We start from the raw sequence: 27,696 nt of genomic DNA, 5'->3' as shown, positions 1-27,696 counted from the left end.
CCGGGAGGCCAGTTCCGGAGGGGCACCAGCAAGCAGGGTTAGAGGACAGGGCTGGGCATCCCTCAGCCCCCAAAGGGGGTGGGGGGGTTGATGGGCTGGAGGACAGGGCTGGGCGTCCCTCGGCCCCCGGGGGGCCCACCGAGGCCTCTTCGAGGCACAGGTCCTAGAGCCCAGAGCCGGGGGCCTGGAGTGTTTAAAGGCAAGGCTGGATTTCATCTAACTTTAAAACTCTCAAAGGCAGACACTGGCTCTAATGCACAGTCCCTGAGCTGCCAAAAGCCAGGACGCCGGAGAGGGGAGAGGGCAGCGCCTTTGGGACCGTCACCGTGAGGCCAGGGCTGCAGAGAAGCGGGACTGAAAGGGCTGAACCCCGGGAGGTACGGCCGTCCGAGGGCCAGCTGCGCTCCACCGGCGCCGGGGAGAGGCTCGAGGCTGGGGGCGCCGGGGTACCTGCGGGCAGCTTAGGGGCAGAACCACGCAGGGCCTCGCCGGCCCACCTCCGAGATCCGGGGCTTCGCCAGCCCCCAGGCCGGGCGCACCCTAGCGCTGCCGGGCATTCACACGCCAGGGCAGGAGCCCACCTCCGGGGCGAGGATGAAAGAGACCGCCCTCTTGTGAACAACCACTTCCCGCCATCCCCCCAGACACGTGGCCGGGCTTCCGGGGGGTGCCCCTCACAAACATGGCCGCCACCCCTCTTAAACGGGGCAGCCACGAGGGTGCCCCTCACAAATATGGCCTCCCCCCGCCCATTATGCCCAGCGCCGACTTTGTTGGGTCACATGCCGGAGGATGCCGGGCTGTGATTGGCCAAACTTCTGGTGCCGTCAGACGCCGGGCGCGGGCCGAGGGCCGCCGGGTCGCTGCTCCTCTGAGAAGCGTTAGGCCGGGACGCGGAGGTTCGGGCAGTGCTGGGGGCGGCAGCGCGCCGCTCACACTCATGAGGAGCCGGAAGGTGAGGCGCCGAGACCGGGCGGGAGCCGTGCCGATGAGGCTGGGGCTCCCGCCACCCATTGTCTGGGGAGTTGAGGAGGCCGCGATATGCCCTGGGCCGGGGGCTGCCTCTGCTCGGGACTCCCTGCCCTCGTACTCGGGTCTGAGGTCTGAGACCACGTCCGGGAGGGTTTCCAGATCACGACCCTGGGTGGGGGGCGGGTTTGGGGTCACGCTTTTGGGTAGTGGGGGGGGGGCTCCCACATTACAGCCCTACGGCGGGGGGAGTCCTGGGTCACGCTTCTAGGTAGGGGCTCCCACATTACGGCCCCGTAGGCGGGCGCGGGTTCTGGGGCATGCTTCTGGGTAGAGGGGCTCCCAGATTACGGCCCTGAGTTGGGGGGGGGGGGCAGGTCCTGGGTCAGCCTTCAGGGTAGCAGGCTGCCAGATTACGGCCGTGGGGGGGCGGGTCCTGGGTCAAGGTTCTGGGTAGGGGGCTCCCAGATTACTGCCCGAGTTGGAGAGAGGGGTACCGGGTCGCTCTTCAGGGTAGGGGGCTGCCAGACCACATCCCAGGAAAGGGGGCCTCCCTGTCCAGAACTGGTCTGGACCCCTGAGTACTGCTGCCGCCACCCAAGGCCTCTGTTCTTCAGCATGTGACCTCAACCTGGCCCCAGTCACCTCAGGTGCAGAGTGGGGTGGGAGGAGGCCACTGCAGCGGGGGAGAGGACTGACCCGGCCCTGGTTCCTGGCACTCCGTACCTGGCGACGGACGGGGACACAGAGCACCCGGCGCCCAAGGAGCGGGCCCTTTTCCGGGCGGGGGGTGTGGGGGGGGGCTGTCTTACCAGCCTGGCCTCTCTTTTGATGGAATCTTTTGGCCCACATTTAAAGTTACTGATCTGGTTGGATGCGCGCATGCCATTTTACTTTTGTTTTCTTTATGCACGTCTGTTATCTTTGTTCCTTGTGTAGATGGATGAAAATGAATGTTTTCTGGTGGGCATTTGTGTTTTCCTTCTAGCAGTTGCTCTAGGTTTCACCGTATGCATTGTAACTTAGTGGAATCGGCTTTGTGGTGTGTAAATGGGGTGACTGATCGGTCAGGGGCCCCCACATGTGGGGCGGCAGTGGCGTGGAAGCCACTGGCCCGGGGCGTGAAAATTCACCTGAGGCCGAACCCAGGAGCTGGAAGGGGAACCCAGGAGCTGGAAGGGCGCAGTGCAGGGGGGGGCTGCTGGGAGGCAGTGGGCGGGGCTGCGGGAAAGCGGGAAGATGCGGAGGTGAGGCCACCAATGGGATTCTCCCTTTTTGGGGACCTGTGCCGGTTGTAAGTAGCCCATTGGCCAGTTGGGGCCTATGGCTATTTCCGGGGGCGGAGTCGCCTCGTGGGTCTTTCCAGACAGGTGGGCGCTGGCGCCCTTTCTGCACCCGGTTGCTCCAGCCTGTTTGCCTAAAAGCGGCCTCTACAAGCTCCAGATTTGTCGTGACACATAAAAATGTACCTTTATTCCCTTCACCCACTTTCTTGGTATGTCGGGATACCTGTTATATCTATTAGTGTTAGAAACCCAACGACCTGTTCTGATCGTTTCTCCATGTGTGCTCCTCTCGTTGCCCCAACAGTCCTGCCCCCACCCCCGTCCTTTGTGCTGTAACTGGCAAATAAGTCACATTCCTTTTTTTTTTTTAATGTTTTTATTTCTTTTTGAGACAGAGAGACAGAGCGTGAGCAGGGGAGGGGCAGAGAGAGAGGGAGACACAGAATCTGAAGCAGGCTCCGGGCTCCGAGCTGTCAGCACAGAGGCCGACGCGGGGCTTGAACTCACGGAGTGTGAGATCATGACCTGTGCTGAAGTCGGACGCTTAACCGACTGAGCCACCCAGGCACCCCAAAGCACATTCCTGTCTACGTTGTATAATGTTATTTCTACAACCGCTTATAAATCACCAAGAAAGGAGGCACCCGTGCACGTACGCTGTCGGTAAGCATCGACAAAAAGGGCGCCCTCTTTCTCTGAACTTGAATTCCGTCCGGGGCCACTTGCTGTCAGCCTGCAGAGCCCCCCCCCGTACCTCTGGCAAGAAACACAGGCAACATTCTCTCCGCTTATCCGGAAGTGTCTCTTTTGCTTTGATCGCTTTGCTAGATACAGGGTTCTTGGTTGGCACATTTCTTCTTGAAGAACTTTGACTATGTTTGACTATATCCATTGCCCCTGCTCAGTTAGCGGTGTGTTTGTTTATCGGGCTCCCCTAGTGAGTGTTTCCTCTGCCACTTTCAAGAGTTCTCTGGTCTTAGGCTTTCAGCCTTTAAGCGGCGCCGTCTGTTTACACAGCTCTTTCCATTTCTCTTATTGGGAGTTTAGTTCCTGGACATTCCTGTGTGTGAAGGTGGTTGGTTTGTTTTTGTTTTTTTTCAATAACTGGGAAGTTTCAGCCATTATTTCTCTGTGTATCTTTTCTCTCCTTCCCTCCCCTTCCTGGCACTCCCATTACACATATGTTGGTGCCCTTGATTGAGTCCCATGTTTCTTGAAGACCCTTCATTTTTCTTCATTCTTTTTTCTCTCTCGTTTGACTTGCATGACCTTGGGTTTGCTTATTTCTTCTGCCAGTTCCCTCCAGTGAAGTGTTTATTTCAGTTCTTGTACTTTTTCACTACAGAATTTCCTTTTGGTTCCTTTTCATAATTTCTTTTTATCGTCATCATTCTGTATTGGATGCAACATTGTCGTCAAATTTTTTATTCCTTAACTGTGGTTCCTTTTAGCCTTTGCACATGTTCATCATGGCCACTTTGAAGGCTTTTTCTGGTAAACTGCACCCCAGGCACCATCACAGGTTCTTGGAACATTGCCAGCTCTTGTTCCGCTGTAGACATCTGCCTTCCTCTCGCACGCGCCATCATTTCTTGTTGAACCTGGACATAGTAGGTAGATAGTGCAGCAGTTCTGGGTACCTGTCTCCCACCCCCACGGACTACTGTTTATAGGCTTTTTATTTGGTGACTGGGTAGATTTCTTCTATGGGACTCTTTCCCCCTCTCACCTGGGCAGCTGGGACGTGCCCCTGCGTGCCCCTGCCTGCCGGGCAGCCCGCATTCTCCCTGGGGTGGCTCTGCCCCTGCCTGCCGGGCAGCCCGCATTCTCCCTGGGGTGGCTCTCTTCCTCTCCTCCCCTGACCACACCCAGCAGTTAAGCTCCCAGTAAAGGCCTGTTGGTTGCTCAATTGTTTTCAGCAATAGCCTGGGGCATAAATTGCTCTGCCGGGAATCCAGTCTAGCTGTGGCTTCTTTGAAGGCCTAGTTTCTGGGGTCAGTGTTGGATGTTTGTGCTGACCCCAGGAGGGCTCTTCCAGCTGCATTATTCCCTGGTTGTCACCTGCAGACTATCTGACCTAAAGTTGATCTTGATGTCTCTTTCTAACTGCCTTTCTCCACAACCTCCAGTGTTGGGGAGAGCCCCTTTACGCATGAACTTTATCCACACTCCTTGCAAAAGAAGTCAGTTCTGTAGGGAAGAGATTAAGAATTCTGATTAGGAACTCTGTTTTAAGTCTGTCCCTCCCCGGGCAAAATGTCTGCGTCAGTGCCTTCACTGATGTGACACCTCTGCCCCTGAGCTCTTGGAGGAAGGCTTGCCTCTCCTGGCCTGGACCCACCTCCTCCCAGCAGGGGCAAGGGTGGTGGGACCGGCCTCACGCCTGGGAGCCCAGCGTCCTGGTGGTGGCGGTCTGGTGGCAGTCTGGAGTCCATACACCACTGAATTTTGTGGGTGGTCTTGAATAACATTCTTTTACCCTTTGCATGCCATAGGACCATTTCCAGAAGTCTTAAATGGTTTTCATACTTCTTGCCAGTTCTGTGGGGGTCAGCGGGGTTCCTTGTGCTGACCCGTTGGAAGTCAGTCTTGTCCTGCCCTTTTGGGAAACCAGTGTTGCCTGTGACATCCCAGTTTTTAACCACTCGCTTGGAAGGCAGAAGACCGACGACGGGAAGCAAAGCAGCTGTCCAAGGCAGAAGAAGCCGCCGGATCCCGTGTGGGAGCTGGCGCCTGGGGGGTGGCTCCGCCCGCGACGAACCCGAAGCCAGCGCGACGCCATGCCGGATGTGACAGCAGCTCCTGAGCGTTCGTTGGCCTATACCCGCCAAGAGAGCCTCTGCAGGGGGCCCGGAAGTGAAGGTTAAGGAGCCCGCCTGGGGAGCCTGGAGCCCCCACCTCAGAGGTGAAGCTGGAAGGCATCGGGAAGCACGCGGCTGCGCAGAAGGGCCTGAGCGCTTCGGCGGCACGGGGCCAGGACTGCTGCTCCCCGGTTCCGTCCCTGGGGAGCGGGCGGCTCCTGGAGCTCATGTCGGGGAGAGCCGTGCGTGGTGAAGCAGGGTGAGGAGGACTTTGAGGCCACGCATCCCTGTGTAACCTCACACAGGCCCCTCACCGGAGCCGCCACCCTCTTAAGAGGAGGCTGTTCAGGCCCCAAGCACAGCACGTGCTGGCTACGTCAGCACTCGGTGATAGCGGCAGCCATCCTCAAGGCCAGTCGTGTCTCTCAACCAGCACCGAGCACAGCCACAAGGGGGAGTGTCGGGAGCAGGACTCATAGGGGAAGAGAGGACAGTTGGTGGCCTGGGACTAAGGCGGCCGTTCCCTCCTGGGAGGTAGGAGGACTTCAGGGGACATCTGGGCAGGGCACGGAGGAGGGGCGTGCTGGAACCGCTGCAGACTCCCCCACAAGTGGCTGTGAGCCCAGACCCTGCTGCACCCACCCGGCAGGCCCTTCACCTGCCCTGGAGCGCCGTGTCCCCGCTGTGCGTACAGGCCACGGCCTTTCCTTTTCCTTCCATTCTGAATGCCGCATGGGACAATCCAGTATCTCACGGCCTGGGTGAGCCGCCACCTCCAGGGGCCTCTGGAGACCTCCAGGGCTGCAGATGGGGATGCGTGGGACGCCCTTGCAGATTTCTAAACTAGTGGTCTCCTTTTTGATTGGTTTCCTCTTCCTTCCCCCAGCCCCTCGGCCCCCAGCCCCTGCCCTTCCACCTGCATGCCGGCCCACCCTTGCTCACCACGTGCACTTGGTATCCATTCCAGAACACAATAAGGAATTAGTGGAAAAATGGGTGAGGGATGCCTGCGTGGCTCAGTCGGTTAAGCGAACAACTCTTGATTTCAGCTCAGGTCACAACCTCACGGTTTGTGAGTTCAAGCCCCACATCGGTTCTGTGCTGATGGCTCAGAGTCTGCTTGGGATTTTCTGTCTTCCCTCTGCCTCTCCTCCGTGCGTGCATACCGCTCTCAAAAATAAATATTTATTTAAAAAGAGAAAAGGGGGGGCACCTGGGTGGCTCAGTCGGTTAAGCGGCCGACTTCGGCTCAGGTCATGATCTCGCGGTCCGTGAGTTCGAGCCCCGTGTTGGGCTCTGTGCTGACAGCTCAGAGCCTGGAGCCTGTTTCCGATTCTGTGTCTCCCTCTCTCTGACCCTCCCCCATTCATGCTCTGTCTCTCTCTGTCTCAAAAATAAATAAACGTTAAAAAAAAAAATTTAAAAAAAAAAAAAGAGAAAAGGCGTGGAATTCAGATAAATCTGTAGTTTAGTGAACAGGGGTGAGCCAATGCTAACTTTTCCGTTTTGCCAGACGTACCGTGGGTTATAAGTTTTACTTTTTCATTAATTCTTTTCTTGCATTAGAAGACTCTTGCATTCGGAGTAAAATGGCGGCAGACTGTGTTAAGATTAGTCCAAAGTCAACTGCTTTAAACCAATAGAACTGGGACTGTTTCCACCTGTAATTTGAGGGAGGGAGCGATGGGGGTGGGGATGCCTTTTTGTTTTTTCATATTACCTTTTATCAGGAACTCAGATACCATGTAAAAGTTCAAGAACCTTCTTAGAAGGCTGCTTCTAGTATATGTGCTGCCGAAGCGAGCACATGAGAAGGCTGCTTCTAAACGTTTGCAGCTGGCTTAGTATCTGTTAACCTACAAATGGAGGTATAAGGTGATGGGGACAGACTGTCCCCAGGCTTCTGAGGCCGTTGGAAAGAGTAGGTCTGCATCTTCAATCCAAGACAGTTTAGTTTGAATTTGCACAAGGCCACAGGGGACTTTCCAGAAAGGTGAAGAGGGGGGTGGGAAGGACTCAACAGGGTGTTCTTCGGTTAGGAAGTCGCTGTGTCCGGGCTCGCATCTCACGAGAGTGTTTTCTGACGCCTTGGGTCCTGGTCTAGCTCACAGGTGAAGTGCGGTCTTCGGTGCGCCTGAGAGCCTGCCGTCGCTCAGCCAGGTTGGCCTCTGCTCGGGAAGCCAGCATCGCCACGTCTGCCAGGACGGTATGCCAGGTGAGTCTCGGTAACACAGAGCTGCCGGATCTCGACCGGTGTGGCCATTTGTATGCGAAATGTTCGCCCTGAGATGGGTCGTGTTAGAAAAGTGTCATGCTGCTTCTGTCCCAGAGGAGAGAACCGTGTAACTGCTTTCAGAGGAAGGTGCGCTCTCCAGCCCAGGGCCGTGCTTTTGGAGCGTTCGCCCGTCCACGGGCAGGGGTGTCTCAGACTCTGACTCACCGTGCACCTTTGCTGGTCATTCCTTGCCGCCTTTTGCGTGGTGTCGGCTGCCATGGCGCCACGTTTCTTTAGCCCTGACCGCTTCGGGAGAGAGGTTTGCCTCTGTCTGTGCCGAGCGACCCTAGCCCACGAAGTTGCTGTAAGCTCGACCTGCCTCGGGCCGCGCTCCGGGGTCTGGTTGGGACTTGGGTTTTACACCAGCAACTAGCGTAGAGTTTCAGTGGCCTACGCTGCTTTAAAGACTGCAGTCCACTTAGTAAATCTGGGCTGTGCACCTGCTCGGGGCCACAGAACGGGTTCCGTCCGAGCAGAGATGTGTGCGACCCGGAGTCCCGCGCTGTAACTACGATACGGTGGTTTGTGCTTCCGAAGGTGCCTCAGGAAGTAGAAGGCCCCGGTGGGTGTGTGTCTAGATTCTTCCCCAACCGCCAGTTTACATCGTGTCCCTCCGAGGGAGACAGTGACGTGACCCCATCGTGCAAGTTGTGGCAACGACGTCTCTTGCTTAAGGTGTGAGGAGGGCTCGCCCCCGGGACGGAGGCCTTCTGACTCGCCGTCCGCCTCACAATCCTACACGTGTCTGGTTCTCTCACACACTTTTCTCTCCACAGACTTCCTCATCACACAAAGCCGCCGACAGGCGAACTTCCAAGAAGTTCAAGTATGACAAAGGTCATCTTGTGAAATCAGAATTACAGAAACGAGTCCCCAAGAGCGATAGTGCTGCTCTGCCCAAGATACCACCCGAGCGCCCCTGTGACAGTGACCCTCTGGGGTTTGCCGAAGACCCCACGGCGCCTCCAGGAAGGGGAGCTGGTGCCCCGACAGAGCCGGCGGCCACGGGCAGCCCCCTCGGGCATGGCACCGCTGTGGGCGACTCTCGCCCCGCAGAGACTGAAGACGGCCCGTCCCCGCCGGCACACGGGCCCCTCGCGGGAGAGGACCCCCACGGCAGCCGCACCGCACGGGGCGGGGCGGCACTGCAGACGGATGACAGCGTCTTTCTGGACGAGGACAGCAACCAGCCGATGCCGGTGGGCCGGTTCTTCGGGAACGTGGAGCTCATGCAGGTAAGACTGGCGCCTCCGTGGCTGCCCCCGCTCGCGGGGCGCACGCTTGGCCGGCTCTCTGCACTCCCTGCATGTGGCACTGCCTCGGGGACAGGCCCCGGCCCCCACGAGCAGACAGACCAGTCACTAAGTGGGCGCGCCCCTTCCCCATCCTCAGCGGAAGACGGTTGCCAGGGCACAGCTGCTTCTGGGAGGCCTCCTTCCCGCTCGGCCCTCGGGGTGGGGGCGGGGGGGCCTGGCAGGTGACTCTGGGCCTCCCCGCACGGTCGCGGGTGGGGAGCGACTGCCCACACTTGTGGGGCGTCCTCTTCCGTTTAGCCCTTGCGTCCCCCACGTCAGCCGGTGGGGGACGAGTCCTCGCCCAAGAGCGACGGGTGCGGTGGGCCGGCGGTGGCTGAGGGAGTGTTTCCTTCCCCCAAGGACCTTCCCCCGGCGTCTTCGTCTTGTCCTTCAATGAGCAGACGAGAATTCAGGAAGATGCATTTCAGAGCCAAAGACGATGAAGATGATGATGATGGTGCAGAAGTGTAGAGAATAAAACACGAATTTGACAGTCAGTAGCAGTCTGACAGTTGAGCAAGTTCTGGGATTCACACGACCTTATCTCCCAAGAAAACGTGTCCTTCACCACACGTTGAAGCTGACCCACGAACGCCCTAGTGCAGAACGCCAGATACCTGCAGCATGGACACGTGTGACCCAGAACGTTCTCCGAGATCGTGCGGTTTCTGATATCCGTGTGTGCGGACGATGGCTTGAGTCCCCCTGAGGGGGCTGGGAGATCTTTCTAAAGAAAACTGCTCACTTAAGCTCTTTAGTTTTGATAACACATGCGTTTATTTTCCATTATCAAAATTTGATCATTCCCATGATTGAGTCAGTGCCAGTTCTTAAAGAACTCTCCTTCTATTTCTGTACATGAAGCTAATGTTTACCTTGGGAATTTTGCAAAACACATACGACTAAGAAATAAAATATATTTTGGAAGTATTTTTAAAGAGTCTCGTGTTCCTAAAACTCCATGCTTGTCTACAGTATTTGAGAGTCAAGTGGGGAAAACGAATCCTTTCCCGCCTGTATTTGTTAAGGCTGGGTCAGCCTTCGTACCTGCTCCCTGGGTTGTGGGCAGAGGTGAGGCCCGAGAGTCGAGAGCTGAGGCTGTGCCCTTGAAGGGAGAGGGCCCCTCCGTGTAGACTGAGGGGTTCCTGAGACAGCGGCGCTCAGCACAGTCCTCGCCCCGTGCAGTGCGGTTACAGAGCGGGTGGGCAGGTGAGGAACACCCATGAGGGATCCCCACGACCGACCGAGGGAGGCTGGCTGCGATTCAGGAAGACTGGGATTTTCTTGAGGAGCATCAGAGGCTGTTCTTCAGCTGCGGTCGTCCCCCTCGTCCGCGGGGTCGGAAGCAAATGTCCTCCCTGTGACGCAAGGTCAGAAGGTTGGAAGTAGCCCAACTCCGTGTCACCTGCCCGCATCATCGACCTCCTTCATCCCAGCACACAGACATTTGTCATGAGTGCGGGACGGCACATTGTCGTGACTGCTCTGCTTTACTGTCGGTTCCTTCCTGTGCCCGATGCGAGGTTCAACTTTATCACAGGTGCGCGTACAGGAGAGAACTTGGCACGTAGCCGGTTCGGGACCACCTCTGCTTCAGGCATCCACTGGGGGTCTTGGAAGGAACCCCCTGCCGATGAGCGGGGGCGGGGCGCTCCAGTAACAGGAGCTCAGTCCTGACAGCAGCTATATTTAACCGGATTACAATGTCCTGTGAGGCACGGACGGATCTCACGTGAAATTCGGGGCAGGTGGGTCGCTGAGTTGCCCTATAAGCTTTTCGAGCCCCTCCAACACCCACCCGAGACACTGCCCAAGGTGACCATTAGCAGCTGTGACCACCGACTCTGGATAATTTTGTGGTTTATTGATCAAACTACTTAATAACTTGAAATTGTTGCTTACGAAGGCATTTTGACGGCAGCCAGGGAAAACAACTAACTAGTTGGGGTTACTGCAGAATTAACTAGTGATCACAGCACCTGAGTTGGTGGTGAACGACTGCGTCAGATGCCAGGAGTCTCTGTCCCACGTACCGGCCTCTGGGAGAAGCATCGGCCTGACCTGCAGAAGAGCCTTGCTATCACGTTCCCACCAAAATGCAGAACGAAACCGAGCGTGCGCCTGGGGGCCCCACCCCTGCTCCCGCCGCGTGGCCTCCTGGGGTGGCGAGCCGGCCAGAGACGGTTACTCCCGGGTGAGGGGTGCTGCAGGAAGCAAGCAGGTGTCCCCTGCAGAGACGGCACAGACGGCATGGAGCTGGGGAAACCGTACTGTGCTCACGTGCTGCGGGACCAAGCGTGGGGCTGAGGCCCTTGGGGATGACCTTAGCAGTACAAAAGGAATGCAGACTAAGCCCTGGGGACAAAATAAAGTTTCAGAAGGCATGGCGAAATACGCGTTAGAATTACTTGTGACCTAGCAGGCCCCGTGACAGTGTGAATTTTTAGGAACCATCTCTACTTCCTGGTCTTCACAAAGCACTGCCCAAGTGGTTGGCTGAGCAGCAGAGGCGTTCCACGCGGTCTTAAACGCCCGCTGCACGGGGACGTCCCACGGGCCTCAGGCTGGACGATCCCCACAACTGCTAGCACTCAGGAAAGGATATAGTCCCAGTCCCCGTTTATCGCAGGAAGGACGCTTGGGGCAAAGTGCAGAGGCCTCGAGCTGGTGGAGGAGACCTGGCTGCCCTCTCCAGCCAGATGTGGGGCAGTGCGTGTGAGGGCTGCCGACCCGGGAAGCTCGCCCAGACCTTGGGGCCGCCCAGGGTCTTGCTGGGGTCACACGAGCTTGGAATGCCCACCCGAGGACCTCGGACTTGGACCCCAGCCCAGCCCAGGTCACTGGCTGGTGACAGACACCCCCAGGGCGGGGTGTTCCTGGAGCCTCAGGCAGGCTGGAGACCAGCCTCTCCTGGCAACGGGCACTCGGGGCCCCTTCCTAAATTGCTTCAAGGGCTTCCTAGAGTGTTTGGGGTTGAAATGCCCCCTTTCCAGGCCTCGCCTCACCAGAGCCCTTGTGCCTTGCTCACACTGGTCCAAGGGCCTCCACTGCAGACCCTTCACCTCGTCCCTCCCCCCCGGCTCTGCACGCCGACTCCCTCCCTGGGCCTCCCTGCCCTCGCTCTCCAGCCAGCTCCCTCTGCCCCTCAGCTGCCATCAGAGCCTGACTGCCGGCGGCCTCCCTCCCTCCTGCAGGCCCTGGGTCTGGAGGTCCTCCCTCTGCAGCCTTGCTGACCAAAGAGCCGGCCCACAGCAAGTGACGGGCCTGCCGGTACGAGGGACCTCCTGCCCGGACCACCCAGCATTCCTGCACCCACAGATCACTGGACTCAACACTCCCAGCCGCTACGTTTTAACTCCCTTCTTTTGTTGAAAACGGACAGCCCATGACCCCGTTTTGCAAAGAGGTCGCGCTGCTGCTGGGCTGGAGAAGGAGGGTCCACCGGGACAGCAGGGCGCGCTTCCCACGGGCCCCGACTCCCCCACGGTCTGGGCCTCCCCGTCCAGCCAGGTAAACACCACGTGCTGAGGTGGCACTCGTACGGTTCCACACAGGATCGACTCGCTCTGAGATCTCGATTTCCGAAAACGGAATAACGATTTGGGCTCAGGTCACCATCTCACAGCTCGTGAGTGCAGGCCTTCAGTCGGGCTCTGTGCTGACAGCACAGAGCCTGCCTGGGATTCTCTGTGTGCCTTTCACTCTCTCTGCCTCTCCCCTGCTCACGCTTGCTTGCTCATTCTCTCAGAAATAAATCCAAACCTTTGAAAAAGAAAAATCACTAACCCCTATTTTTACCCTCGTTTTCATCATTCCCAGTGAGTGCAAACTTTTTTGATAAGTCTTTTTCTGAAAAATCTTTATTGCTTTTTATGATTATACAATAAATGTAAAAATTCAAATATGAAAATCTGTGTGATTTTAAAAAGTGAATGTTTAAAGGATCATGAAATAAGTGGTCATTTCAAAAACTTCAAGTATTATAAAATACATGATTTAGAAAATTGGTTCTTTAAAATCCAGTACCCCCCCCCGACCCACCCACCCTGTCCCCCAGGACTACTGCTGTCCTGACGGTGTGTTTCCTGACTGTCTTGTACGTGCGTGTGACATACACTCACGGGCTTTTATAAAACCAACAGATCGTCCTCTGCATGGTCAAGCCACTGGACGCTTTGTGCGCTCGACAGCTTCCCTTTTCCGTATGAAACACACAGAGCTGCCACGTGGCTGTGCCTTATGTCCACGTGGAAGACGAACCCAGAAATTAATGGCCTCTGACAGCTTCTGAGCTACAAAGCCAGTGGTTTCTCGCGCTTCAGCACGATACCACAAGCAGGACTCACCTGTGGACAGGCATTCGGAGGGTTTCCCGCTTTCTGCCATCATGAACCATACAGCAGCGCGTGTCCCTGCGCGTTCTTTACAAACATTTCACCCTGAATGGGTTGCCACTCTTTGGAGCATCCGGAAAAGTCCAGCAGATACAGCCTCACATCCGCCCGGGAGCAGAGACCCAGCAGAGAGCTGACACAGAATGCCCGTGCCTCGGACCAGCGCGGCCACGTCGGGCCTGACGCTGCGTCTCTGCGGGGGCCACCCAGCAGGGACGGAAGGGCTCCTGAGCCAACCGCGCACCCCAGGGCACGGCTAGCCTGTCCGCTGGCACTCGGGCCGTCGGAGGTGCGAACACAGATTCGGAAGTGTAGCGAGGTCAGAACTCGTAGGAGGGCTCTGTGAAGTTTTTCCAGAAACCACTGCAGCGGCAAAAGCGTAGTAACAGTGCCCAACGGGGGGACGTGCCCGCCGGGGGAGGAGGCGCCACGCGTGGCCCATCACTGGCACTTGCGGGCCGGCTGCCGTCTCTTCGGCTTCGTCTGGGGTCTGTAGATCCTGCGTGGGTCACAGCTGAGCCCGTGGCTGGTTTTCTTATGGCAGGCGATGTGGACCAGCTTCAGGTTGTGCGCAGTGAAAAGCAGGCCGTAGAAGTACTCCCAGGACACCTCCCTGCCGGCCCGCTCCGCGACGGCGGCCTCCAGCGTGGGGATGACAGTGCGCCTCTTTTCTATTCTGCAGGGCAAGGCGAGACAGGGCCACGGTTGCTGCCGGCGTCCCACGGCCCCTACCGAGCAGCCTGCTATGGCAGCACGGGGACACGTTGGAGGGCTTCACCCGGTCATTGTGGCCCAAATGTGAGCTGACGTCTGGGGGCGTACAGGAGGACACGTGGCCAGAGGTTCAGGTTTCAAAAGGAGCCGCACTTGGAAACACGCCCGAGGAGCAGCGGGGCAGTGACCCCTCCTCTGGCCGCGGCTGTCAGCAGGGGCAGCACTGGGGGAACGGTCCTCACCGCGTGCGGCCCCAGGGCCAGCAGCTTGAATGTCTCACGGAGGAGGGCTGGCGGTGCGTGTTTGTAAGTACTGGGAAGTACACAGGGAAAGGGGGTGGAGCCCTATGCCACCCGTCCCCACCGACACCCGTCTGTGGTGACAAAGGAGCACCTCCCCAGCTGAACCGCAGAAGTAAAGCTGAGCCCCTGTCCTCCCTGGGGAGAGTCTTAAAGGCCTGACGTCTGTCTTCCCAACCGCGACCTTGTGCTTGTGTGTGTGTCCACTGGAGACAATCGCGATACTGCTTTGTGTAAACCTATTCTGCTTCCACACCATTCAAAGCCCGTGTACTGACAGGTAAAGCTTGCGAACTGAGCTTGTAAACACGAGGAATAGAAACAAGGCCGGGAGGGCCGCTGCAGCATGCTGGGCCCACCTGTCCCTACAACACGGAGAAACACTGAAGAAAAGGGAAAAGAGGTACAAAGCTGAGCAGGTGAGGGCTCCCCACTGCCAGGAACTCAAGTCCACACTTGATCCGCAGGGGCGAGCCACCCTCCTGCAGCCCACTGGGGCTCTGGTCCCGACAGAGGCCCAAGGGGAGGGCCAGGGAGGTGGGACCGAGACCCCAGTCCAGCCATTAAAGCGGAAGGGAAGCAGCAGGGGCGCCCGGGGCTCCGGGAGGGAGGAGAAGCCACCCTACCCTCTACCCACTGCTGCCTGCCCAGCCCCAGAACAGGGGGGCACCTGCTGACCCCGACCGCTCCTGTGGCTGCGCGACGCTGGAGGGCTGGCTGGGGGCGGCCTTGCTCCCCATGGCATCTTTCACCCTCAAGGAGGCCAGGCCAGGGCCCTCCCCACTGACGCCAGCGCTCAAAGAGAAGGAGCCCCAGCGCACAAGCACGTATCAGGCGTCCGCTGGCGTCCTGTGTGCTGGAGCCACATGGCCGAGCCTCAGTCAGCAACGGGAGGGGTGAGGACGACACACAAGGTAGAGGCCCCAGGAGGCATGATTCGGGCGCACCAACAGTGTGACCGTTTCCACAGTCACCAGGAAACCCAGGACCCTCGGCTCACCGTTCACACAGACCCACAGTCCGACTGCACCTGCCACAGGGGACGGGACCCAAGCCAGAAATTAATACTCCGCTGTTTCAGAGCCACGGGAAGCCCTGGCTTTCCGTGAGTGTCTGGCAGAAACGCAAAACCACCCTGTGGGGACACGACAAGCCAGTGCACAGAAAACACAGTCCCCACCGAGGGTGGACTCTGAATCCAGACGCACAGATGTCACAAGGAGCACACCGCAAAGGGCGAGGACCCCCGGCGGAGGACCTGGGCTAGAGCACTCTGAAACAGACCGCTGAGAGGCCTCGGAGGGCTCCCCGACACCACCCCCACAGCACAAGGGAGACAGGACGAGAAGGTCCAACGTGCGGCCAGCGGAAGCTCCAGAGAAGCCGGACAGAGAGAAGCCGAGAAGGGGTAACTAAAAAATACTTAGGTGTTTTCCAAAACGAAAGAGAAACTTGTCTTCAGAACAAAGACAAGCCCCGGTCAGAATTTAAGGATCTAAACCCACACACATGCCATGTTCAAAGAGAAACGGAAAATCTGAAATGTCCGCAGAAACGGCAAAGAACAGGCTGTGAGCAGAATTCTCCCGAGCAGACGCCGGGAGTGTGAGCACGTCTTCAAAGTTCTGAAGGTGGGACACCCACCGCCCAGAATTCAGTATCGCTAAATGACCACGCAGGAGTAGAGGCCAGAGGGACATTTTCCAAGACCAAAGAACATTTAGTGCCCACAGGACCCTCCTGGGAGAAACGAGCCTGAAATAGGACAGAAAACCGGAAGTCAGACGCGTGCAGAGAAGCAGGCCGATTTGCCGGAAAACAGAAGTACTGTATTGAGGCAGAGAAAATGCACCTGAAACCAGGGTGTCAGACAACCCTGCTCCGGCCTCTGCTGCTTCGTCTGCACTCTGCTCCAGGCTGGCCTGCTCCGCCCCTTGAGTGCTGGGACCGCCCCCAGATCGATGTCCCCACGCCCCAGCGGGGCACGGAAAGTAGCCGACAGATGACCTGGAGAACCCGGCAATCGTCTCTGGGTGCTCCGTGCACATCGAAGGGGTGAGACCCAGCACCCTGCCTAGAGGGGAGCGCAGCTCCTCAGCTCGGGCACCAGGACAGCCTCCTCACCTGAACGTGCACCCCAATCCCCAGCACCCGGGTAACGGTGCGCGGAGCCCGAGAATCTGCATTCCTGACCAGTCCCCACATGCTGAGGACGCTGCCGGTCCACGGGCCACACCCACATGGCCACGCAGGTCGGTCCCGCGTGCGCGCTCAGCCCAGGGGGCTCTGTAATAGCGGAAGGTGGACGGCCAGAAGCGCCTACCGGGATGGAAACGGATATTCAAACGATACTCTCTTGAAAGAGCGAGGCACTCTGCACCTGGTGAAATGAGTGCACGAAACCCACAAACGCATCCCCGTGAGCACGACATAGGACGCAAAAGCCCGGTGTAGAGTCACAACACGTGCTACCACTTACGTCCATTTTCAAATCCTACCTACAGGGTAAAGGTCTATATAAACAGGCATCACAGGGATGCTTGCAAATGGCAGCAAGGCGAGGTTCCCCGGCGAGGACAGGGGTGCATCCAGGAGGGGTGGAAAGTGAGCCTCAGCTGTCCCTGTGATGTCCTACATATGTGCAAAGCCACCTGTCCCCAAAGTGATAGAGCCACTTGAAGGGCACTGGAAGACCTCTGTCTTCACAAAGCAGAGACAAGGACATCACTATGTTCCAGAATAGAGTCTGTGAAGATAACACAATTTTACTCGTGCCCCTTTTTTAGAAAGACCTCGTCCACGTGGAAGAACACTGCTGCCGGCCTCCACGCACCCCGGCGAAAGCAGGAAATGCCCCGCGCACAGTAACCACCCAGAGCCCCCGCTCTGAGCACCTCCTGCTTGGTTGGGGCAGGACACCCCCAGAGTGCGATGCGGTGAGAGCCACCCACTGGGCCCCACAGGTGGAGCCGGACGTGACCGAGGGGCCACGTACCAGGTCGCACGCACGTGGACAAGGACCCGGACCGGCTCCTGTCGGAGGCCCCCACCGTGGAGAGCACCTAATCAGGCAGGTTAGGAGCGGGCACCTGCACCCATCCGCACGCACACCCAGGACTCCTTTGGGTCCACAACCCACAAGCTCGGCACATGAAACACGAGGCAGCCGGCAGGCAGGCCACGGACGCCACGGCAGGGACAGGCCCCCGCAGGTGCCCCGTGGGTCTGTGAGCTCAGTTCTCAACAACAAGCACTCCTGACCTCTGCGGAACGCGTACTCACATGTGGTCCAGGTTCCACGTACTAAAGAGGATCCGGCTCTCCCTGTTACCGTAGGGGTTGATGGAGTGTTTGGATGCACAGCTGTCCACGTCAAAGGGACCCTAGGCAACAGAGAGCAAGCTCAGGTCCTCGAAGGGCCTTACCCCGGGTCTCAGGCAAGCGGGAGGAGCTGACTGACGAGCCCCCGGTAGGGGACTTAGTCCTGGTAAACGGTGTGCTGCTTGGGGTGATCAGGAACCCTGTCTTTGGAACGCTGCCCCCTTTCCCTCGTTACCCCCAGTAAGATACTTGTTAGGAATGCCGGATTCCCAACCGAGCGCCTGCTGGGTCCCACACCCGCCTCCAGGGCCTGCTCTGTACCCTCAGTGGCACTAGAAAAGCCACCAGTGGGGACAGGGCATTTTACTGGAAATGCATGGGGTCCAGGAGGCCGGGAAGGAAGCGTGGGCAGTGGAACAGCCCCTGCCCGTCCTTGCAAAGGTCGCCGGCCCCAAGCCTCCAGACTGTGACCCTGGTCCCCAGAGGTGTAGCACTTGTTGGGAAGCGGTATCTCTGTCATTTATCCGAGTGTCCGGGAGGAGGCCCAGGACACTGCTCCCAGCTGCTGCCACCACACCCCGCCAGGGAGTGGAGACAGGCCACACTAATGCCCGAAGGGTCACATCCGGCCACCAGTCCTGAAATCTGAGCCGTCACCTAGATGGCTGCCCGGGGACACACCACGTTTCAGAAGCTCTGAAACCGTCCTCTCCTCTGCCCACCACCCTCCTCCCGAGGGGGCCAAGTGGCGCCCTCCGTCCCCAGTGCCCCGCGTACTCCCTGCCACCGGCGTTTCTCGAAGGAGGGCCCCGGCCCGCGGCAGCAGCACCGCCCGGGAAGCGGGCAGAAGACCTGTGAGGACCAGCTGGGGGCCGGGAGGCGGGGGGTCTTTCCCGGCGCTGTCCGGGGGTTCCAGGGCCACTGAAGCCAGAGAACCACGAGCTGAGCTGATGCCCGGAGGGCCGCCCCGGCCCCCGGCTCACCTGGCAGGAGAACCAGCCTTCGGGTGTGCAGAGCCGGCTGTCCGCCTCGGCTCCTCTGTCGAAGTAGCTGCTGTGGTACTGCTCCGCCCTGAGCTTCCGGCACATGAGGCCAACAATCCGGACGTACTCCTCCTGAGCCTCCGCGCCCACCGTGGAGGCAGAAGCGCTCACCTTGAAGACGCCAAGGGACATCGCTGAAGGCTGGCGCGGTCGGGGGACTCTGAGTCCACTCGGTGCCACGGCCCTCGGGGACCCTGCCGCCTGGGGTCCCAGTGCGCTGAGTTCACACGGTCCCTGGCCGGCCAAGCCCGGCCAGCTTCTCTGGGCCTGTGATGTGCAGCCGGGGTCAGGGTCGGCCACGTAACAGACTCAAGCTCTGGGTGGCCCCGCTCACCGCTGCCACGTGGGAAGAAACCCGAGAGGAGGCGGGCAGGCGAGGAACGTCACCCGCCCGCCACCCACGCTGCCCACTCAAGCTGGAGGGAGGCTCACAACAATGCAGCCAAACGCTGAGCACCCAGGGGAGGCAGAGAAAGACCCCCCTCCTCCCCACGGGGCTCCTGGTCGAGTGCGAGCAACAGGACGGCAGACACATTAACAGGGCACAGAGGGCCCGGCAGGGTCTGTGTGGTGCCGAGGGGGTCACAGCCTGAGGGACAGGCCGCGTCGGCCAGGGCAGGAAGCACGCTCTCGGCAGCAGCAGGGGGCAGGCAAGGGTGGCCAGGGTGGAGCGGAGGTGGGAGGACAGAGAAGGTGGGGGAGCCGGGCCGGACCACAGGGGCCTCCACACCGCGGTCCTGAGCTCTCCTTCTCAGTGGAGCACGGGCCGTGCGTCGTCCTCCACCACAGACCGGGCGATCTATGGTCCAAGAAACGCGAGCAGGCGTGCAGGGGGAGGGGGGGGGGTGGGGCAGAAAGAACGTCTGCAAAGTCAGAGGGCAAGATGGCCTCGGGACTGCCTTCCAAGCACACGAGCACAGGGGCAGCCCCCTCCCCCAACACGCCTCTGCAGGGAGCACCCAGCCTCACCCCTGCATGGAGGGCCCGGCTCAGGGGTCACGGGATCTCGGCCTGGACTCCCGTCCACTCTGAGGAGCTGACCTCTTACATGTTTCATCCTTACAGAGGTCAGCGCCTGGGGAACGCACCCCACCTCTGTCCCATCGTACGAGGTCGGAAGGCAGCTGCACAGGCCCCCACACTCATGGCAAAAGGCAAGTGCCACGGAACCAGATTTTCCTCTGAGCGGGACGGGATGCCGCTCCAGCTCTGCCCTCCGTGCCGCCAATCTGTCCGTGGGCTCTGCTTCGCTGAGGGGGCAGCAGGACAGAGGCCACATCGGGCACAGATTTCTCTGGGGACGGACAGCCACGTCCAGTGGGAGCACCGAAGCTTTAAATCTCCATCTGTGTTTGCTTCTCGGATCTCCCAGGGGGGAGGAAGGATGTCATCTCCTTCCTGGGCCCGTGGAGTCAGAGCTCACACCCACAACGGCTCGGAGCACCCCAAAAGCAGATGCAGCTCGGCCCTTCCCAGTTCTCGGAGGTCAGGCCCCCCACCCAGGGCCACAGCCTGGAGACAGAAGTGTCCTCGTGGGGAAAGAGGCCAGGACCCACCCACGTGGGCGTCCGTCACAGCCAGTGCTGGATGAAGACAAGTTCAAGCCAAAATCCAACCACCTGACGCGTGATGACATTCACAGGTCGGTTCTATTCAAAACCCACACTGAGACTCTAGCGCAAAAAGAAAGGGGGCCAAGGCCCCAGGTGGGGCCCCAACAACCCCACGGGGCGCCAGCTCAGGCCAGCTCAGGGCGGAGTGCGGGGACCGGCCGCTAGCTGCACCCAGGGACACCGCGAGCTGGGCCCCGGGGGGCCGTCCGCCTGCAGAGGCGCGTAGCTCCGGGCACCGTCTCCACGCCTCGCCTCGCCCCCGTGCCCGCCACCGCACACCCACCTCTCTCAGGTAGCTCCGGATACGGCTCTCGCAGCTGTACCTCAGGTAGCCAGACTTATTCTTGAATCGAGACTCCAGACCTGCCAGGAGCAAGAGAAGACGAGACCCCCCCCTGGAGCCCACGGCCCTCCTCTCCCGGGCTGGGCGGGCTGCGAGCGCCACCCGCCTCGTCTGAGAAACGTGCTGATCGTGTCCCGCTCACGGGCTCCTGCCCTCTGCCTGGAGAGGGTTCTCTGGCCCACCTGCATGGTGGGCATCTAGACACCACAGAGGGGCTTCGGCTCCAGGCGCCCGAACCCCCTCTCCTGCAGTCCAAGGGCGGCTCCGGCGGGCCTGAAGGCCGCGCCCCGAGGTGGACACGCCCCAGTGTCCACGGCCGGGTGACAGACCAGCAAAACGCGGTCCGGCCACACCACAGAATGAGATCCAGCCTGAAGGAGGGAGATCCTGCAGCACGCGTGTGCACCCGAGGGCACTGTGTCTCGTGGAGCAGGCCGGGCTCAGGAGGCCGAGTCCTGTGTGATCCCCCGGGGGAGGCCCCGAGGGGAGTCAGATCCAGACCGGGTGGAGGGTGGGGGCTGGGAGGGGACACAGGGACGGCTGCCGTTGAGGAACGTGAGAAGGTTCTGGAGACGGATGCTGGTGGTGGCTGCACGCCACCGAGAACGTGCTCGACCCTAGACCGAACGCTTAGAATGATTCAGACGGAACACGTTACGTCACGTACGCTTTCCCACAGCTGACGGAGGAGTAAGGAGGCCAGTCCCGGGGCCTCTAGCACACAGAAGCCAGGCAGGCCCCCCGCCCAGGGACTGCGGTGGGACCTGTCCCCTGCGTGGCCAGCTCCCAGCAAGCCCCCCCCCCACCCCACCCCCCGCCCTGCAGTACCTTCGAACCACGGCGGGTCCTCGGCCCTGGTCTCGGCCTCGGTGTTCTCGCTGACGGTGTGCAGGAGGTCGGCCAGCAGCTTCTGCCGCAGCGGGGCCTGCTCCCCGGACAGCAGCTGCCGGGCAGCCTGGATGAGCCCCGCCTGCGGCTTGTGGAACGCGTGGAGGAAGTGATGGATGTCACTCACATCTGCCACCAGAAGAGTCACAGACAGAAAAGCCAGCGGTCGGTCCTTTGAGCGCTGCGGTGAGGAAGGGGTCTCCACACGCCCAGCATCACCACGCTTCTGGACCTGCCAGACCTCAGGGGCGTCCGGGGCCCCGGGCTTGCCCGGATGCCAGCTAGCCCTTTCCCGGGCCTGGCTGCCCACCCCTCAGCATGGGGAGGGGCCGGATGTGGAGGCATGACAGCCGGTGGGTCGCTGCCCTTCTCTTCCCCAAACGAAACCTCCCACGTCTCTGGGCCTCCTTCTGGACCTCCCTCCTGGAGCCTCCCACACCCACCTAACTGCAGCCCAGCCAGCGCTTAGAACCCAGTGGAACCACGGTCTACCGCGACCCTTCGTGACACCTTGGCCAACAGAAGTGGCAACCCACAGAAAGAACGATGCTCCCACGGCCCAGCGGGTCGTTCCAGGGACAAGAGGCTGTTCAGTGCTCGAAAATCAACCAGTATAAACCCACCCTTCATGGGCTAAAGAAAAAGAGTCACATGATCATATCCACTGACGAGAAAGGCAGGAGGGAAAACGCTTCCGGGCCCAGGGCTTGGTGAGAAGTTTCCAGTCTTCACGTGGAGAGCGTGAGCACAAAAGGAAAGCACGGGCAATGTGGGCTTCATCGAAATGGAAAACTTGTTCTGTGAAAGAGCCTGTTCTGGGGACGCAAAGACAAGCTACGGAGCAGGAGGAAATCCCTAGAAGCCACGCGTCTACCAAGACTCATATCCAGTACGTATTCTGAGAAAAACCCGAAACTCAACAGTTAAAACTCCAATTAGAAAATGGACAAAATACAAACGGACAAAGACACACCTCTGGGCCAGGACGGGTGGACAGCCCGCTAGCCCAGGGAAAGATGGTCAACCGCACTACCAACAGGAACGCAAAGCTGTCCACACGGAGACACCTTGCACGCCCATCAGAATGGCTAAAATAGAAGAGTGGCGAAGCCAGAAGTGGGGGAGGCTGCGGAGGCCGTGGGACAGGTGTTCCCACTCTGGAAAACAGCCCGTTTCTTTAAAAACAATAACAACAATGTGGGGCGCCCTGGGGGGCTAAGTCAGTTAAGTGTCCAACTCTTGATTACGGCTCAGGTCATGATCTCACGGTTCATGGGTTCGAGCCTCACGTCGGGCTCTGCACTGGCAGTGTGGAACTTGCTTGGGATTCTCACACTTCCCTGCTCTCTGCATCCCCTACTTGTGCTCTTACTTTCTCTGTCTCTCTCAAAATAAATAAATAAACTTAAAAAAAATACTGAGATGCGATCCCAATCCCTCATGATTCACACACTTGAACAAGTCCGTGTTTGTTAGTCTGTTCGTTTCGCTGCCACGAAATGGGAAAGAAAAGGAAAAGCCAGGCAGGCTCTCAGCCCTGTCCTGCCCAGTCCCCACCTCCCGCAAGGGGCCGTCCCAGGAGGCGTCACAGTGACTCTGCTTTCTGGCTGCCTCCTCTAGAAGGACAAGGCCCCAAAGAGATAGAGCGCTTGCAACCTTGGAGCAGACACTAGGTGTGACTGCTAACAGCGGAGTCCCAACCGCAGGGCAAAGCCACACGTACACCACTCTAGGGCCCCTCTCTGTCCCTTCGGCCCGAGAGGCAGATATCTCTGTCTTCAGGGCTCCCACTTCCTGGAGCACCAGAAGCATCCCCTGAAATGTAAGCCTTTGCACAAGAGCCAGGAACGCACACTCGCTCTGCCCCTGGCCTACAGCTCCAATGTGCAACTTGTCATCGAGTTGGTTCTTAAATCCGGATGCCCCTAAAGAATCAGGCCTGGAGGGGCGCCTGGGTGGCGCAGTCGGTTAAGCGTCCGACTTCAGCCAGGTCACGATCTCGCGGTCCGTGAGTTCGAGCCCCGCGTCGGGCTCTGGGCTGATGGCTCAGAGCCTGGAGCCTGTTTCCGATTCTGTGTCTCCCTCTCTCTCTGCCCCTCCCCCGTTCATGCTCTGTCTCTCTCTGTCCCAAAAATAAATAAACGTTGAAAAAAAAATTTTTTTAATAAAAAAAAAAAAAAAAAAAAAGAATCAGGCCTGGAAGCAATGCCTCTGATGGGCCGCCCCCAACGTGACAGCACATCAGCAAACACCAACAGAGCAGACAGAGCACTACCTGAGCCACCACCGCTCCCTTCGCACGGCCCGACGACACAGGATGGCGTCTCTCTCTGGCTCTGCCTTACCCACAAACCTGTGCAGGCCCCAACCCCCAGACCCCTCCCTTCTGGCCTCTGGAGTTACTAGGACACCCAGGACGAACATAAAATTCACGTAACTTAGAAAAGACACCTAAAACACCCAACTGGACAACCGGGCTCCCGACTCGGGGCTCCCCCCTGGGGAGCTCAGAGCGAGAAGATTCTCCGTTTCCCTGGCTGGCCCCCACAGCAGGCCCTCAGCACCTCCAAAGCCGGGCCGGCTTCCCCGCCACTCTCCCACGTCCCCACCACTTACAGCCTTGCCAGGTCTGGCCTGAGGTGAGAAGCACGAGTTCCGAGTTGTCAGGGACACTCGAGAAGTAGTCTCCGGTGAGCTCGGTGCCGTCTTCGTAGAGGCACAGGCGGGAGCCGGTGATGGGGAGCTGCGGAGAGGGAGGGTAGGGCAGGAAGCTAACGTCTTGGGTCTCGGGCGGGCCGCCTGGGAGCATTAACCTGAGGCCCTTCCACCTGCGGTCCTCACAATCAGAAAAAAAAACCTGTGTTTTAAAGAATCGTGCCCGGGGTTACACGTCGTTCGAAAATATGACAAGTCACATAAAAATATATACATAGCGGTGTCGACTCCACAGGACTCGCCACACAGATCCTTTCAAAACGGGCTCCTTAAAGGCACTTAACATCCAAGCCCGTTTCAGAAAATGATGCCTGACTGCTTCCACTAAGCCCATAAACACACCCCCACCAATGAGGACACATCACCCGACGGGTATCAGGACACGCCCCCTCAGCACACTCTGTTTCCCTGAGCGATGATTAAAGCGAACATCTTCCTGAAAATGACTCATTGCCTCTGGCTGACGAAGTGTGAACGGCACACGGTCCGCTGGTTTCCTAACACTGTCCCTCCACGTTCGTCAGCTTTACGAGCGTTCACGGCAACTCCTGACGCTCCCGCCCCCACACGCACACACGCCCACAACCCGCGCTGTTCCAGGTCCAGGTCAAGACAACAAATACAGTGAGACTCCAGTGAGAATGAGGACTGCAATCCCTGTGACAACAGTGCTGGCCTGTGAACACAACTCCTTCATTTTACGGAAGGGGAAACTGAGGCCCAGAGAGGCCCACTGACTGTGCCCTGGAGCACACAGCAAGTTAGCAGATATGCACTAGAACAGGGAGTCCCAGAATCTCAGGCCAGAGCTGCCGTAATCTTCACGGTCAGAAGAGGGAGGTGTTGCGCCAGAACCCTCCAGAAACTCCCGCCGAAGGGCTGAGTGACTACAGGAAGAAGTTTGAGGAGGCGCCAGGTCCCATGGACCCCGGCCCGGGGCACCTGCAAGTGAAGGCACCCGAACCCCGGCCCCGGGCACCTGGAAGTGGAAGCACCCCTTCCGCAGCACCTCCTGGTAGCTCCTCCCCGCCACCCCAAACTTCTTCGTCCTGTGCAGAGCCCGCAGCTTGAACGTCTTGGGCTTCCGGAACACCGTAAACATCCTCAGGACCTCCGGCCCCGCCGGCGGCACCACTCAGGCTGTTGTTCGCCCAAGACCCAGAGATCAGCTGAGCGGCGGGGGTGCGGAGCTCGGTGGGCTCTGCGACCGAGACCCGGGCCGCGCACTGTCCCCCCGGAAACTCCATTACCCAGAAGGCCAGGGGAAGCAGAGGTGCAGCCCCGCCTTGCGCGCAGACGCCGTCCTCCGGGGACTTCATTACCCAGAAGGCCTGGGGAAGTGGAGCGGCAGCCCCGCCTGTGCGCAGGCGCCGTCCTCCCCGAGACTCCATTACCCAGAAGGCCCGGAGAAGTGGAGGCGGGGAGACCCCGCTTTGTGCGCAGGCGCGGCCCAGCCCGGCCCGTCTGGTTGTCATGAGAGCGGCGGCCGCGGCCCTGGCGCTGGGCGCAGGCGGCCGGGGCTGCTCCTCGGCGGCCACCGCCGCTGCGGCTCGGGGGTGCGGGCCGACCCGGGGCGGTGGAGGAGGCGCCGCCTGAGCTCCGGAAGCCGCTGCCGAGGGGCGGCGGAGGGCCCTGGGAGCCGTGAGGGCGCCGAGGTCCGGGCGGGCCTTCCGTTCTGACAGGTACCGGGAGTCCCGACGACACCGCGCGGGGCCTGGCGGTGTGGGCGCGGCCGGGGGCCGGAGGGCGGAGGCCGAGGGGCTTGGGGGCAGGGGCAGGGGGCCGGGCCCGGGAGCGCGTACGGAGCGGGGTGCCCGGGCCCGGGTGGGCGCTGCCCGCGCTCCGCCCGCCGCAGCCCAGGGTCCGGCCTGCGGTTGCCTCCAGTCGGGGTCGCATTTAGCGTCGGGTACTCTCTGCACGTCGCGACCTCCGTGTTCGGGCCGCACGGCTGATGGGGACCCGAGTGAGTGAGGAATGCGGTCGTGCCGCCGTGCGGGTTCGGTGCGGCTCCCCACCCCCACCTCCCCACCCATCTTCGGTTTCGGACGTGCGCTCGGCGGCACTTGCGGCCTTTAAGATTGCTTGGCCAACCGTTCTTTACCCGCCTAACAGTTAGGTTTCCGCAAAAGAACAATGGAAACAAGGTTTGTCTCCTAATCTTGTAGCCAAACGTTCGGAAGTTGCTGAATTGTTTCGCTTTGATTCATGGAGGTCAACGATCCTGAGAACATCTCGGAAAGTTGCGTTTTGATAGACTTGGTGAGGCTACCGCTGAGCTGAGCTGCCTTCGTCCACGCAGCCGCTAGCGTGTGCCGCAAGGCCGAGGTGAGAGCCGTTGCTGCTGCTGCCGCGGTCCTACTTGCCGGGAGCTGAGTATTTCGGGGGGCTTTGATTTTCCCCAAAATATCAGTGGTGAGGTTCACAGAGGCGGATAGTAGCGTCCTGTAGTAACGCCCCAGGTATCACGCAGCCCTTGAAGGTTCCCACAAAGGGTCCCACAGGGTGCAGGGTGGAAGGGCCGTGGAAGAAGGTGGACAGAAAGGAATCGTTTCCAAACAGTGGGTAGTGTTGTCCTCACAGTGCCCAGGCGTTCCTCCTACCTGGGTCCTGAAGGCCCGCACTCTGTCTGGGGCTTACTGAGACAGTGTAGTAAATGGACACCTCCTTCGTTAGGACTCTGGAAGTCTCACGTTTAAGTCTTAGCACCTTAGCAGAGAGGACTGCTCAAGGGCAGAGACTCCGGAACCCGAGCGGCTAAACACAGATTCTGCCCACACAGCTTACTACCTGTGTAACTTCGAGCAACAGCCTGTCGGTGTCTCGGCTTCCTTATCCCTGAGGTCGGCGTGACCACAAACCTATGTCAGTGTGACGAAGGTGTAAGTGTGTGTCTAGGGCTGAGGACAGTCCTTGGCGCACAGCAAGTGCTTCAAAGGTAGTGTCCACATGATCACATTCAGCTGAAGGTACCTTGAAGACACCTACAGTTCCAAGGTGGAACAGGAAGCCGTGGGCCCTGCCCTTGAAGGTGATTGAGGGATTTAGGGGCGCCTGGGTGGCTCAGGCGGTTGAGCGTCTGACTTCGGTTCAGGTCATGATCTCACGGCTCGAGCAGCTTGTGCAGTGCAAAGCCTGCTTCGGAGCCTCTGTCTCCCTGCCTCTCTCTCTCTGTCTGTCTGTCTCTCTGTCCCACCCCATTCGCACGTGAACACACACGGTCTCTTGTCTCTCTCTCTCAGAAACATAAGAAGTTTTTTTAGAAAGGTGATTGAGGGATTTGAGGAATTCAGAGCAGAGACATAGAACTTTCAGTTTGGCTGGACTTCAGAATTCATGATAAGAAGCGGGGGTTCAAACAGCAGACTGGGTCAGGACACAGATGACCCTTCAACCCGGGATAGGGAGCACATCTGGAGCTCTGAGTGGAGACACAGATACTGATGAGCCCAGCTGCGCGTGAGGAGAAGCACAGGATAGTTGGGGGAGGGAGGAGTGCTCCAGACAGGGAGACTTGGCCACAGGCCACAGTCGTCCTCTAGAAAAGAGTGGTGGAGAAGAGGAGATTCAGTCCTAGTCAGCCATCTGCAGGATGGACGGGGCGTGGGGAGTGAGTGCAGGCTGAGAGCCCCTGCAGAGGACGAATCCCTGCCCTGGTGAGGCCAGAGGTGGGGCTCCACCCACACCCCTGCAGGCACACCCCAAATATAATCACTGCCTTTCATTACCTTCTGGGCGAGTTT

The 27,696-nt window shown here is 59.3% G+C and overlaps 3 protein-coding genes and 1 long non-coding RNA gene across 18 annotated transcripts in view; 2 read left to right on the top strand and 2 right to left on the bottom strand.

Annotated features, from left to right (window-relative positions):
• The first annotated feature begins 818 nt into the window (after positions 1-818).
• CC1H1orf174 (chromosome C1 C1orf174 homolog) lies at positions 819-9,556 on the top strand. 2 transcript variants are annotated; one of them, XM_045475420.1, is made up of 5 exons: positions 827-955; positions 7,161-7,271; positions 7,869-8,006; positions 8,108-8,566; positions 8,987-9,556. In XM_045475420.1, the coding sequence occupies exons 1-5, from the start codon at positions 941-943 to the stop codon at positions 9,095-9,097; spliced, it is 834 nt and encodes a 277-aa protein (XP_045331376.1). In that variant the 5' UTR covers positions 827-940; the 3' UTR covers positions 9,098-9,556. The 2 variants fall into 2 exon arrangements, with proteins under 2 accessions (XP_045331377.1, XP_045331376.1); XM_045475421.1 differs by lacking the exon at positions 7,869-8,006 and having other exon boundaries at positions 819-955.
• Positions 6,486-7,167, bottom strand: LOC123597089. Its single transcript, XR_006711952.1, has 2 exons — positions 6,864-7,167; positions 6,486-6,820 (listed from the first exon to the last, which is right to left on the bottom strand). It is a non-coding gene; the product is annotated as an uncharacterized LOC123597089 (long non-coding RNA).
• Positions 9,557-12,402: 2,846 nt separating the features above from the next.
• On the bottom strand, positions 12,403-25,250 carry DFFB (DNA fragmentation factor subunit beta). Of its 10 annotated transcripts, none has more exons than XR_006711950.1 (9): positions 24,171-24,874; positions 23,858-24,077; positions 21,182-21,370; positions 20,294-20,373; positions 18,338-18,508; positions 17,316-17,416; positions 15,886-16,779; positions 15,034-15,788; positions 14,304-14,416 (listed from the first exon to the last, which is right to left on the bottom strand). XR_006711950.1 is itself a non-coding variant. In XM_045475419.1 (8 exons), the coding sequence occupies exons 1-8, from the start codon at positions 25,056-25,058 to the stop codon at positions 13,462-13,464; spliced, it is 1,107 nt and encodes a 368-aa protein (XP_045331375.1). In that variant the 5' UTR covers positions 25,059-25,250; the 3' UTR covers positions 12,403-13,461. The 10 variants fall into 10 exon arrangements, 5 of the variants coding, with proteins under 5 accessions (XP_045331375.1, XP_045331372.1, XP_045331371.1 ...); XR_006711949.1 differs by lacking the exon at positions 14,304-14,416 and having other exon boundaries at positions 14,423-15,788; positions 15,886-16,040; positions 16,158-16,779; XR_006711948.1 differs by lacking the exon at positions 14,304-14,416 and having other exon boundaries at positions 14,423-15,788; positions 15,886-16,352; positions 16,532-16,779.
• Positions 25,251-25,399: 149 nt separating this feature from the next.
• CEP104 (centrosomal protein 104) overlaps positions 25,400-27,696 on the top strand; it is a 35,699-nt gene continuing 33,402 nt past the window's right edge. For 2 of the 5 annotated variants that reach the window (XM_045475411.1, XM_045475409.1), the window contains exons 1-2: positions 25,400-25,638; positions 26,122-26,281. The gene's annotated coding sequence lies outside the window, so the exon portion shown is untranslated. The remainder of the gene's footprint in view (positions 25,639-26,121; positions 26,282-27,696) is intronic. The other 3 variants (XM_045475413.1, XM_045475410.1, XM_045475412.1) reach the window with 2 other exon arrangements.

The sequence above is a fragment of the Leopardus geoffroyi genome, chromosome C1 (genome assembly GCF_018350155.1).
Source record: "Leopardus geoffroyi isolate Oge1 chromosome C1, O.geoffroyi_Oge1_pat1.0, whole genome shotgun sequence".
Taxonomy (NCBI): Eukaryota; Metazoa; Chordata; class Mammalia; order Carnivora; family Felidae; genus Leopardus; species Leopardus geoffroyi.
The sequence above is the reverse complement of the archived record's forward strand: the minus strand, read 5'-3'. Positions and strand labels throughout refer to the sequence as shown.

What these genes read in the sequence shown, in the direction of transcription:
- CC1H1orf174 (XM_045475420.1), top strand. An exon ending in CTGCCAGGACGGTATGCCAG is followed by an intron (nt 7,272 to 7,868) that starts GTGAGTCTCGGT and finishes GTGCTTCCGAAG; the next exon opens with GTGCCTCAGGAAGTAGAAGG. An exon ending in GGAACGTGGAGCTCATGCAG is followed by an intron (nt 8,567 to 8,986) that starts GTAAGACTGGCG and finishes CCTTCCCCCAAG; the next exon opens with GACCTTCCCCCGGCGTCTTC.
- DFFB (XM_045475415.1), bottom strand. Translation starts at nt 24,290, where the DNA reads ATGGGCTTAGTGGAAGCAGTCAGGCATCATTTTCTGAAACGGGCTTGG. An exon ending in AAGGCTGGTTCTCCTGCCAG is followed by an intron (nt 17,417 to 18,337) that starts GTGAGCCGGGGG and finishes TCTGTTGCCTAG; the next exon opens with GGTCCCTTTGACGTGGACAG. An exon ending in ACGTGGAACCTGGACCACAT is followed by an intron (nt 13,697 to 17,315) that starts GTGAGTACGCGT and finishes CTTGCCCTGCAG; the next exon opens with AATAGAAAAGAGGCGCACTG.